The sequence below is a fragment of the Centruroides sculpturatus genome, unplaced genomic scaffold (assembly GCF_000671375.1).
Source record: "Centruroides sculpturatus isolate CEXI.00-Female unplaced genomic scaffold, Cexi_2.0 scaffold1, whole genome shotgun sequence".
NCBI lineage: Eukaryota > Metazoa > Arthropoda > Arachnida > Scorpiones > Buthidae > Centruroides > Centruroides sculpturatus.
This window is the reverse complement of record NW_019384326.1, coordinates 666280-678704: the sequence shown is the minus strand read 5'-3', so window position 1 is coordinate 678704 and position 12425 is coordinate 666280. Positions and strand designations below refer to the sequence as shown.

The 12425-nt window shown below is 29.5% G+C and overlaps 1 protein-coding gene across 1 annotated transcript in view; it reads left to right on the top strand.

Moving 5' to 3' along the window:
- The window catches only part of LOC111627682 (LIM and SH3 domain protein F42H10.3-like), a 40954-nt gene that overhangs the window by 18378 nt on the left and 10151 nt on the right, over positions 1-12425 (top strand). The window contains exons 6-7 of the mRNA XM_023371295.1: positions 8842-8997; positions 9189-9302. Of these exons, the coding sequence (XP_023227063.1) occupies positions 8842-8997; positions 9189-9302 (270 nt within the window). The remainder of the gene's footprint in view (positions 1-8841; positions 8998-9188; positions 9303-12425) is intronic.

The window sequence follows — 12425 nt, the reverse complement described above, 5'->3', positions numbered from 1 at the left end:
AATTGTTTTTCGTCCCTCAAAATATAAATTGTTACTAATCGCCCCCTGAACATGGAAAAACGCCCACATGGGGTGATATCGCCCCCGTTGAGAAACACTGCTGTAAATTATTGTGGATTTACCTAAATTGAAAATCTTTAAGCTTTATTTTCATCTTAAATTCAAATTCTTATCTATAAATATTAGAACTTGAAAAATAGAAACCTTAATTAATAGTGTAAAGATTATCTAACTTTATCGTAAAAAATTTAAATTTTTATAGATGATGCATAGACACCGTTTTGTATCTGAAGTAAATAAAAAAAATCCAACAGTGAGTTGCTTAACTTTCCTGGCAACATTTTAAAACTGCATGTGTGACATCATTTGTCATATTTCATTTAAAAACTGTTCATATTTTTAATTATTATAAAACAGTAAAAAGATTAATTTTGAGGTTAGGTATGGGTTTTATAGAAAATTGTAAATGCTAATGACAAGTAAAATCGTCATTAAGCCCGACCCTACTTCAGATGTGATACATGACCTCCTTTATCTTCTCATCCCATAGACCTTTAACCATCAAAATTTAATAGCATCAATCTGACTAATATGCAAACCTCCCTGCAAATTCTCAGAAATTTTAGACAAAAAGCACAGGAGTTATTAATCTTCAAACAGGGTAAACAAAATTGTGCCCCCCCCACACTTCAAGGCCCGAATCCAAAAATGTAAAAATGTTGGAGGATCATTTTGTGACTGATTGGTGTACTTTTCCTCTATTATATGTAACAGAGCCAGGAAAGTAAAAGATTCAGTTTGATGTTATAAAATCAAAATTGAGAGGAAAATGTATTTAATTTAAAATATATGCTCTCCACATCAAATTAGTAGTGGCTTGACCCTGTACATCATACTTTTCCTGCTAGCAAGGGTCATGTCGATCATNACTTCAAGGCCCGAATCCAAAAATGTAAAAATGTTGGAGGATCATTTTGTGACTGATTGGTGTACTTTTCCTCTATTATATGTAACAGAGCCAGGAAAGTAAAAGATTCAGTTTGATGTTATAAAATCAAAATTGAGAGGAAAATGTATTTAATTTAAAAAAAAAATGAATCTAGTGAAAGATTGTTGAAAAGTACTTAGAGAATATTACTTAGCAAAATTAGCACAAATTTTAGGATTTATTAGATTATAGTGAAATAATTTCATCCGGAATTTTGGCTATTTAAGTTATTTAATCATTAAGTTGTCAAGAGATAATGATGCCATTTGGTGACAAATTTAATTAATCAAAGTTTCAAACTAAACTAATTGGAATCCAGTATTTCATTAATTATTATTCATTTCTGTTTATTGCTGTCCTTTATTATTAATTAAAATGTACAAGACAATTCATAAGTAATGATAAAAACCATATCAAGATAAGTCGGCATTGAAAAATAAAGTGCACAGAGGAATATCAACAATGAATGCTTTACTCTTAATGAGATAAGTAATAAGTGTTGTGCAGAGATATACTTACAATAGTTCTCTAGACTTGGATTGTAAGTACAGTACATGGCACGAAACACATCAAAGAACCATAACTCTGATAAACACTTAATTGCAGATGGAAGGACTAACATTTTTGATCCCTTTGTCCATCTTTGCTTAAGCATTTACTGCAGTTATTTATGGTTCTTTGGTATGTTTTATGCCATGTGTAAAGATGTAACTGATACCAATTTATTGGCATATCAGATGTCTGATCTCTTTTTTCGATAGTATGAAGATTACAACTATACCAATGTGTCTGTGTACTGAAATGTTTCTGGTATGTCAGCAGTGGTAAATTCTACAAACCGATGCTCTGATCTTTGTTTTTATTTTTATATTTGACAGCAGCTATTAAAAAAAAAAAGAAAATCAAGAGATTGAAACATTGGTTTGTGAAACAAACTAATTCCAATGTGCAAATATATAGGTATCGGTATGCATCTATAGTCATGTGGCATCATTTTCCTAAAAGATTAGTGATAAAGCAACATTCCTAATTGCTAAATATTCTATTAGAATTTAACTAGATGTTGAAAAATAATATTCTGACTAGTATAAAGTTTTTTGGATGATGATTAGCTAATTTGTTATATTTAAACTTGCATTCAAAGGCTACTTTAACTGTTATTAAAAATTCCTCAACTCTTGATTATAATTTCTTTTTTTTTTGTTACATTTCATCATGTATGGTGGAATCCAGTTATTATAATCACAGATAATGTTATCAATTGGCTGTTGTTATAATATGTTGATGTAACTATATACACACTATATAAAATTAGTTTAAAATAATTTGCCTATAAAATCAAACTTCGTCTATTGTTATCAATTGTGGTGATTACACTTGTAGACAAACGATAAGAATTCTTAGAAACTTTGTACTAAATGGACCTTTCTTCAAAGCATACCTTTTATCTTTTACATATTGTAAGGGTGTGACAAGAATTCTTAGAAAATACATTTAGTGTAGATCTTTTCTTGAAGTGTACCTTTGGGGATGAACATTCCTATTTTGATTTCTCTAGTTTAATTTTGTGATCTGTTGAGTTAAAAACAGTTGTTTAGATGAAATGTAGCACATATAACTAACACTGTATTAAGTGTACAGTTTGTGACAAATATAAATTGTACAGTATGTTCGTACTGTAATTGTACGTGATAAAATGAGCTCAATAGTGAAGGTTTTTATCCTCTAATGTTATCAAAAGTTGCAAGTCTCTGTGATGATAAGATGATGATTCCACTGTATTAAAGTATAATGTACTCTGAGTGATTATAGTAATGTATTTGAGTAAATTGTTTTTTTTATGTTGTTTATAAAGTTTCTTCATAAGTCTCATTACTAATAATTTTACTGATACTGCTAAATCATGTTTACAATTTTATGACTACTTTTTTTTTATGCTTTTCATTTATTTTCTTACAAAAAGGAATTTATTTTAGCAGTTGATTGAACTTTAATAAATTGCAATGTGTCATATACATCTTTGACAATTGATAGCATGACGAAATGATCTGTTTATTGATCAGTAAACAATGACAAATTACCCAGATGATTCCTAGATAAGCAATAAACAAAGACATGGATAAAATATTGCTCTGTGAACGAATTATATTAATTTTAAAACATTTTAAAAGCTTAAAATTTGTCAAGAGTTGCTTTTGTGTAAGCAGAATTACTGTTTTTGTTTGTTTTTTTTGTTTTTTTTTAAGTACATGAATACATGTTTGAATGAAACACTGAACATTTTCCAGCTGTATTGAATCGAAAATTACATTTACGAAAAAATAAATAAGTCCAAAACATTTAGAAAAGAACTTAAAACAAATATGAAATAGTAATAATAAAAAAATTTTTTAATTGAGTTTTTGAAGATTGTTTTTAGACTTTGAAAGCACTAGACTATTTGATTTTTGTTAATGTTACTATTTCATACTTCATTAACAGCTTGTTTTCTCTATGTTGTACATAAATATAAAAAATAATCTGTCAAATTATCTCAGGCTACATTAATTAAGGCCTTAATATAGCCAAACAGATTATCTGGCTGATTATATGGCATTAATTAAAAATCTGGCCATTGGATTTGTTGGTATAACATTACAAACTTTAAGACATTTATTTATGAATTTCAATAGAAGTTACATTCAAAATTAAGCATGATTTAACTGTAAATTATTTTCTGTGAAGAGTGTAATTGCATCAAACATTGAACTCTTAGAACTAATAAAAATCATACTTATTACATCTGTAATAAGTATGATTTTATTAAGAAATTAATTAAATTCTGTTTTTCTTCCCTCTTTTGACAGCTTGTAAATAGTTTAGTATATTTTATTTAAAATAAAACAACTTAAAAAATTTAATTAGAAGAAACGTTTTTGGTTCAACTTTAGCTTGCAGCAACACTTAAACAAATACAGGTTACATGCTATGTTTCTAAAGGCTTTGAAATTTAAAATATACATGTAACATTAGCATTGTATAATGTTGCATGTAAATTTTAAAATCTTTGGCAGCATTGCATGTATGCTCCATTCATTTTGACTATTATTGTGAGCCAGAGTTGGTTGAACTAAAATTTCAAAAATGTTTCTCTGTCAATTAAATTTTGGTGTAATTACACTGGTGGACAAAACTGAAGGACAAAGAAGAAATGGACATGTACATAAAAAACTACATGTGGTTGTAGACCAAGAGGAAAACAATAGTATTGACAGTATGTTCAGTATGATTTAATATAACAAATATGTTGAAAGGAAGTACACAGGATGTCAAAAGAGGGTATTTTTGTAAAAGGTTTGTATTGTTTGAAGACATGGTTGTACAAAGAATGCACAATTCTTACTACAAACAATCCTGAGTGTCATGTCAGTAATGAATATGGTCACCGTGAAGTGCGATGCAACTTTGTACACAATGTGGCATACTCAGAACAACATGATCAAGGAGCTGTTGGGGCAAGTTGTCCCACTCCTCTTTCACTGCATGGATGAGGGTATCCTTGTTGGTCAGAGGATATTGTTGACCAGCAATACATCTCCCTAAGGCATCCCATACATTTTCAGTCAGATTCAGGTCAGGAGAACAGGCTGGCCAGACTATGCGATGAATATCCTCACTGTCGAGACACTCCTCTACAGCCTGTGTATGATGACAAGGAACATTATCATCCATAAAACAAAACTTTTCACCGACAGCACTTTGGAAAAATCGAACATATGGGAGCAGAAGTTCATTATTGTACCATTGGCCAGTCATGGTCCCTTTGTCAAGCACGATTCCTTGGTCAAGCACATACAGGTTCGTACAGCCATTGACCATGATACTGCAAGTCGGATATCAATCCCTTTCCTGAATATTTTGGAGATGATAAGCACTGCCAACCTTGTGCCGTATCAGTTGCTGTCTAGAATCAGATGACAGACTGAATCTACTCTTATCTGAGAAGAGCATGGTAGCCCAGTTGTTAGTCCAATTGCGATGCAGACTGCACCATTGCAAATGGGTGCTTTGGTGAACTCTTGAGTAGGAGACACAACGGGTCTTCAGATGTATAGTCCTTTCTTTTGTAAATGTCTTGCAAAAGTTTTACGGGATATCTTTGTTCTTGTGGCTGCATGTAAATGACTTGTCATTTCACCAGCTGTGCTGCATCAGTTCCTTTTTGCTGAAAGAACAATATACTGTTCTTCTTGAGGCATCATACTGTTAGGATGACCTCTCCTTGCTCCTGCTACACATTCCACTAGTTTGAAATGCTGCCCATAGCCTAGAAAAGATACTGTGTGCAATGTCAAATTCATGGGCAATTTATTCTGTTATTTGCTGCCCTTCCAGCTTTCTGATTATTCTTCTATGAGTAAAATCATCTAAATGATGCCTGGAAGACAAGTCTGGAATTTCATTATTGTAACTTCACTCCTTCCTGTTAAATTTCACATCCAATGAGAACTGACTACACATATAGATCGCCTGAAATTTCTTATCTGTGCTGTCATGTGACAAACGTGTGGAACTCAAACGTTTGCACAAGTTTTACATAACAGAGTGTAAGGAACATCCGTTAACCTAACAGGTACTTTATGCGGGTTTGCGGTTAGTGTGCCAGGCCTGGACTTACGCAGGCATCAAAATAAGTATATACAAGGTTAGTAAGAATCAAATATTTAATATGAACTCAATTAAGTACTATTAGTAACAAGCAAAAAACAATTTATTCAATGAAAAATCAACAATTCGAACAACCCAACAAATAACGCAATCTATTTACTAACTTAGAACTATTCCCCCTTGGAACTCAACAATCTCAATCAATTAACCTATGTACAACAATTCTTACAAAACTAAGATCCTATCTGTCACCTCAATACTAGGAACCTATATTCTTTCTCCACCTTCCTCAAGACTTGCTCTCAATCTCTCTCTATGGAAATAACCTATATTGCTCTGGAAATCACTTCGATTGCTGTCGGTCTGGAGCTCACCTCCATAATTAGTACTTTACAAGAGTACTGTACATCAGTTTCATGCATATTTCAACAGGCTGCTGTGGTTGAATTTCTAACTAATTGTTGAAAATAGCATTTGTCCTTCAGTTTTGTATATAGTTGTATTTTCTTCTTATAACATACAAAATGATACCTAACCTTACAGAAATTTCCAACATGAAGAGTTTGCTCACAGTGGAAAATATATTTACAAGATAAGAAAACAAATATTATAATTTTTGAATAATTTTCATGACTGTTAACTTTAATTCAAATTATATTTATGCAGTCAATTGTCAAGATGAGGAGACTCAGAGTGCATTTAACTTCTCTATTAAATTGTTTAATCGTTATGTAGTGAGCAGTAATGCCATGTATTTATATGCTTTAGGATTCTTTCCCCTTACTCTTATTAAAGCCTACAAAAGCAAATGTGCATAAAATGGGGTTTGAATTACCACAATCTTGTGAATTGAGAATGATGCCTTAATTAGTCTGTTGCTAGTTGAATGTCAGATTTTATTTAAATATTTTAGATGTATTATGATGAATTTACAGACTTAAAGTTGATGGTTAGCTTAAAAATTGCCACAGGACTTGCACCAAAAATTTCTAATATTGTCATCAAATCTGCAAGTTAAAAAACATGTTCTACATTTTATTTTATGATAAATGGCCATTCCAAATATTGAATTACTTGGAATTGAAACTTTATTATTATTGATTCTGATTTAATCTTTGAATATTTTATAAAATTATGAAATAATGCATATCATTTGACACTTCAGATCACTTAATAAAAATACTTAAAAGTGACCTTGTCTTAAAGATAGGCTTCTTTGAGATCATCATTTTTAAATATTTTCTTTTTGAACAGTTAAATTTAAGTAATTATTCTTGTTGTTTACAATTTAATTAATCTAGTTTTAGAGAAGTTTGAAACAGTAATATACACTGTTTCAAACTTCTCTAAAAACAAAGACATTTTCTCACCCACTATCAAGTCTTTAGCCTATTTATAACTGGTTCTAGTACTCTAGTGGTGGTATTGAGTTTTTCACTTCATTTGCATATGATTACATTTTTATGATGACTCAGGATATCTTCTATATTGAAGTTAAGACTGTTACTTCTGTGGTCTTGTTAAAGGATAAAGAAAAATCTCAAAAATATTGTATATTTTTGTAAATGGTCTTAACTTCAATATAGAAGATATTCTGAGTTGTTATGAAAATATAAATAAATACTGAGTAATTTGGTATGTGTTAGGTGCCATCTCTTATTACAGTTATTAACTGTAATTAATTTAATATTTATTAAATTTAGAATATTCTGGAAGAAAAGAATCAGCCTGGAGCAGGATTTAACCTGCAACCGTCATTTACCATGTGGATGCGTTGCCAATTATGCTACCCAGACTTCTATCCGATCCCTCACATCTAGACATTTCATTTAGATATAACCTTCCTCATACTTACTTATAGCACCAACAGGTTGAGGGGATGATTTCATGGTTATATATAAATTAAATATGCTTGGAAGGGAGGTCTGGGTAGCATAACTGGCAATGCATTTTTACGGTAAGCAATGGTTGCGGGTTCAAATCCCGCTCCAGGCCAATTCTTTTCTTCCAGGATATTCTAAATTTAATAAATATTACTTTAATTACAGTTATTAAATTTAATAAGATGGCACCTAACACTACCTCTATAGTAGTTCCAAATTACTTAGTATTTAATTATTAATAGTAATGGTAAAGTAGCCTGATTTAAATCCTGCAAACATAAAGTACACANGCTGCAGATTTCTTAAGCCATGCATTCGATAACTTGTTAATTTTTTATATTACTTATTAATATTTTAAGAATTCGTAATCAACACCTTAAGAGATTGATTGATTTATCTTTGTATTTATTGAGTTAAAAACTGGTTTAAAAGTTGGTTTTTAAGTACTTTCAAGCTCACATTACTGGAATTTAATATTAAAATTTAAAAATTTAACATGGTGTAACCCATCATAGGCTTGCTCATGATATTGTGTAATCATTAGTAATAAATGCACTTTTGTTAGCCTTTCAAATCTTTTGAAGTCAGACTTAAAATTCAGATGAAATTGTGGAATTAAAACTTCATTTTGCATAGAAAACAAGTCTTTATTTTAATATGAATCGCTGGTGTTGCATTTTTAATACATCATTTTGGCATTTTTTTGAATCCCAGCCTAGTTTTTAGTTTTATAACAACTCTTGACAAATGATTAAAATTAACCGCACCATTCTCATGATTCAACATGCAATTTTTTGATAATTGAATAACATTTTTTGATATGAAACCTTGAAATCGCATGCATTACAATAGAGATTGTATTAACTGTTTGTAAATATTACACGTTTGAGTTTTCTTATACAAATAAGTCTAAAACACTAAAATGTTTTCTTAATAAACATTCTGAATATATCTTTAAACTATTTTATTTAATATTTTATGATATTAGAATTAAAATTTTTATAGCTGGCTAGAATAAGAATGTAAGTTTGAGATACTAAATATTCTAAAATGTATAATGCTTTGTATTGACGGATTTAAATAATTTTATTATAAATTACTTGGTCGAATAAGCTCTTCAAGAAATAAATAAGAATCAATGCAAGGAAAAAGGTATTCTATACGTTCTTATTCTAACCAGTTTACAGTATTATAAAATTTTAATTAGAATATTAATTATTACCCAATTACTAATATTTATTCTAATCATATAACAAGAATGATTAAATTTCTTCCTTGGCTCCTATTATTACCAATAATAACACTTATCGTAACTTATAGCAGCCACTGCATCACCACCATCTCCCTCGCCACAACCACCAATGTCACCTTCAGGAAAGATAGCAGATTATGATCCCATGATACCCCCAGAAGCCCATGAATCTCCCTATTCCTCCAAACTTAGCTCTACTGTCATCTATACATCCCAAGAGGGACCAGGTATCGATTATGCAATGGAATAAAAATATTTTTGATTTTTTTATTTTTTTTCCAATAACACTTTACTCTTCTGACTTCTACCTCAGTCGTCCCATTTTATCCTATGTATTTGTTTTTATAATTTTAGTTAATTTAAAAAGATAATTTATTTTTATTTCTTTATATTTTTTGTTTTCTATGATGATTCACAGTTAACAGTTATCCCACACGTAAGATTGGTTCCATTGCCGATTATGACCCTCTAAACGAATCTCACGCAGCTGGTTACAGAACAGATCTATCAAATACTCCAATGTACTGTGGAGGTGAGATAAACCGAAACATTGACAACTCAGAAGAATTTTGAATTTTTTTTCTTTTGTTTTTTTATTTTGAAAGTGTTTTTGAGGCTGGGATTCTTGAGAATGCTTTATTTGAAACATTAGAAATGTAGCATTGATGCATTAATATATAGAAAACTTAAAGTTCATTTTCTTAAATGAAATATCAATAAATTAAGTTGCATTTAAATTTTCTGCATATATTACGACAAAATCTGGTAATTAAATATTTCTATATGTGATTTAATGATTACAATTTACTGGCTTTTTCTAATGTATCTGTAGTCTTTATACTAGTATGCAGGAAAACAACCGTGTGTAGTAAATTCTACTTATTGTAATCATGGATATTGTTATTGCTCATTTAATATCAAATAAAATTATCAATTAACGCGTTCCAAAACATTGAGTTAAAATACACTACAAAAACATCTCTTATTGTATTCAGAGTTTGATCATTTTCATTGGCTAAATTAGCCCCTGTAAGGTCCGTCTTCACGCCTGCCACAATTACAATCGGTTATTACAGTCTTAACCAGTGCTTTAACTGTTGTTTTCTCAAAATACAGTACTTTAAATTGCTGGAATTTCTTCAGTTATGTGCTAAATGCCATTAAAGGTAGTAACAGGCAAATGATACTGAATGGGTATTGCTATAATTAATAAATCTGTTATACAATTTTTTAACATGTCCTTTTAGTGTCAGTCAATATAGCCAGAGTTTCTGATGATTGTAGTTTTATTTACTTAGACCACTTAATGTTATTGATACAGACAAGTGCCCAGGTGTTACATTAAGCTGATTCTACTGTATTTGTAATTTATTATTCTCCTGCACTAATTTCACTAAATGATTACTTTACAACATTCAGAATGGTTTAAAATTTTGTTGTTTAAACTTTATTTAAATATTTTTGCCATACAATTTTGTATTTTTGTTTCAGAAGCTAACATTTAAGAGCAAACAGGATATTTTTCTAGTTTAATGTATTGAAATTTTAATACACGATGATAATATTATTTTACTGACATAGACTATTTCAATAGAATTTTTTGTTTGTCATTTAAATATTAAAGCTAATTTGTGTTATCAAAACTATCTATTAAAGTAGTATCTAAAATTTTATATTTTATTTAAAATAATTGAGAATATTGTTTAGAATAATTTTATAAATAAATTTATTGTCTATTTCTTCTCAGATAAGGGAAGATTTTTGAGATGACAAAGGATGATTGATTAATTTATAAAGTTACATAAACTCGGTGTTTTTTAATTAAAAAAATTTAATTTTTAAAGATTTAAATGTTCATAATTACTGCTTAAAATTCCCTGAAACGCTGCAGATTTCTTAAGCCATGCATTCGATAACTTGTTAATTTTTTATATTACTTATTAATATTTTAAGAATTCGTAATCAACACCTTAAGAGATTGATTGATTTATCTTTGTATTTATTGAGTTAAAAACTGGTTTAAAAGTTGGTTTTTAAGTACTTTCAAGCTCACATTACTGGAATTTAATATTAAAATTTAAAAATTTAACATGGTGTAACCCATCATAGGCTTGCTCATGATATTGCGTAATCATTAGTAATAAATGCACTTTTGTTAGCCTTTCAAATCTTTTGAAGTCAGACTTAAAATTCAGATGAAATTGTGGAATTAAAACTTCATTTTGCATAGAAAACAAGTCTTTATTTTAATATGAATCGCTGGTGTTGCATTTTTAATACATCATTTTGGCATTTTTTTGAATCCCAGCCTAGTTTTTAGTTTTATAACAACTCTTGACAAATGATTAAAATTAACCGCACCATTCTCATGATTTCAACATGCAATTTTTTGATAATTGAATAACATTTTTTGATATGAAACCTTGAAATCGCATGCATTACAATAGAGATTGTATTAACTGTTTGTAAATATTACACGTTTGAGTTTTCTTATACAAATAAGTCTAAAACACTAAAATGTTTTCTTAATAAACATTCTGAATATATCTTTAAACTATTTTATTTAATATTTTATGATTAGAGACCTAAATAATAGTTTTTTTTATTTTATTTTACATTAATTTTATTTTAAATTGACCAATAACTGATGGGAAATTCTGGATTAAGTCTGAGATAACCATATTAAATTTGTACCTGGTGGCTTTGGTGTATTGTGCATACATATGTTGTTGAGACGTTACTTTTTAAATGGGCATCAGTGAGTTAAAAAGGCAGCTGAAACTGAGTTGTTTTGGAAAAAGACAGGAAATGCATGTTGCCTGGAATTTTGTATCTTCATTTAAATAAAAAAGTTTGCTCAAGTCTAGCATCTGTTTAGTAAAACTGCAGTGTGGTTATTGGACAATTTAAAATATATTAATAGTATTATTTATAAAATATCTTAATATCAATAAATTATTTTAAAAAACAGCATTTATGACAGTTTACAGAATATTTAATTTATGCAGTAATTATATTTGATAGTTCACATTACTGTGTACTCTTGCTAATCCAAACTCGTCTTATCCAAGCCAATTTTATTCATTCTACCATTAAATTTTTTAGTCAAATATAAAAAAACTGCAAATTATTTTTTAGAACATGAAAATTTGTGAAATTAATATGTACTACACATTTCAACTTAAATATGTATCAAATACAGTATAAAAAATTATAAACTGTGCATATATTTGTCTCTCGTCCTTTTTTCACTTCCTTTTCTTTATGTATAACTTCTCAAATTTGAAGAATCTTGTACAGTAACTAGTTCGGATTAGCAAGTGTGTGCTGTAGCAGCGGATATCTATACTAATATTATAAAGAGGTAATGTTTGTATGTATATATGTATGTTAGTTTGTATGCAGCAGGTAATCTCCGAAACTACTCATCCGATTTCAAAAATTTTTTACCAATATTTAGAATGGAACTTCAGGGTGGACATATGCTGTATATTATTCCGTTAAACATGGGGAATGGACAGTTCTTTACGGTAAGCCTTCCCCGTAAGGCTTACCGTAAAGAACTCTGCTTCTATTTATACTATTTTAGATGCGGTTTTTTGCATTTTTGATTGCATTTTAATAGGGTACGTCAACAGAATGTACACTAAGAAGG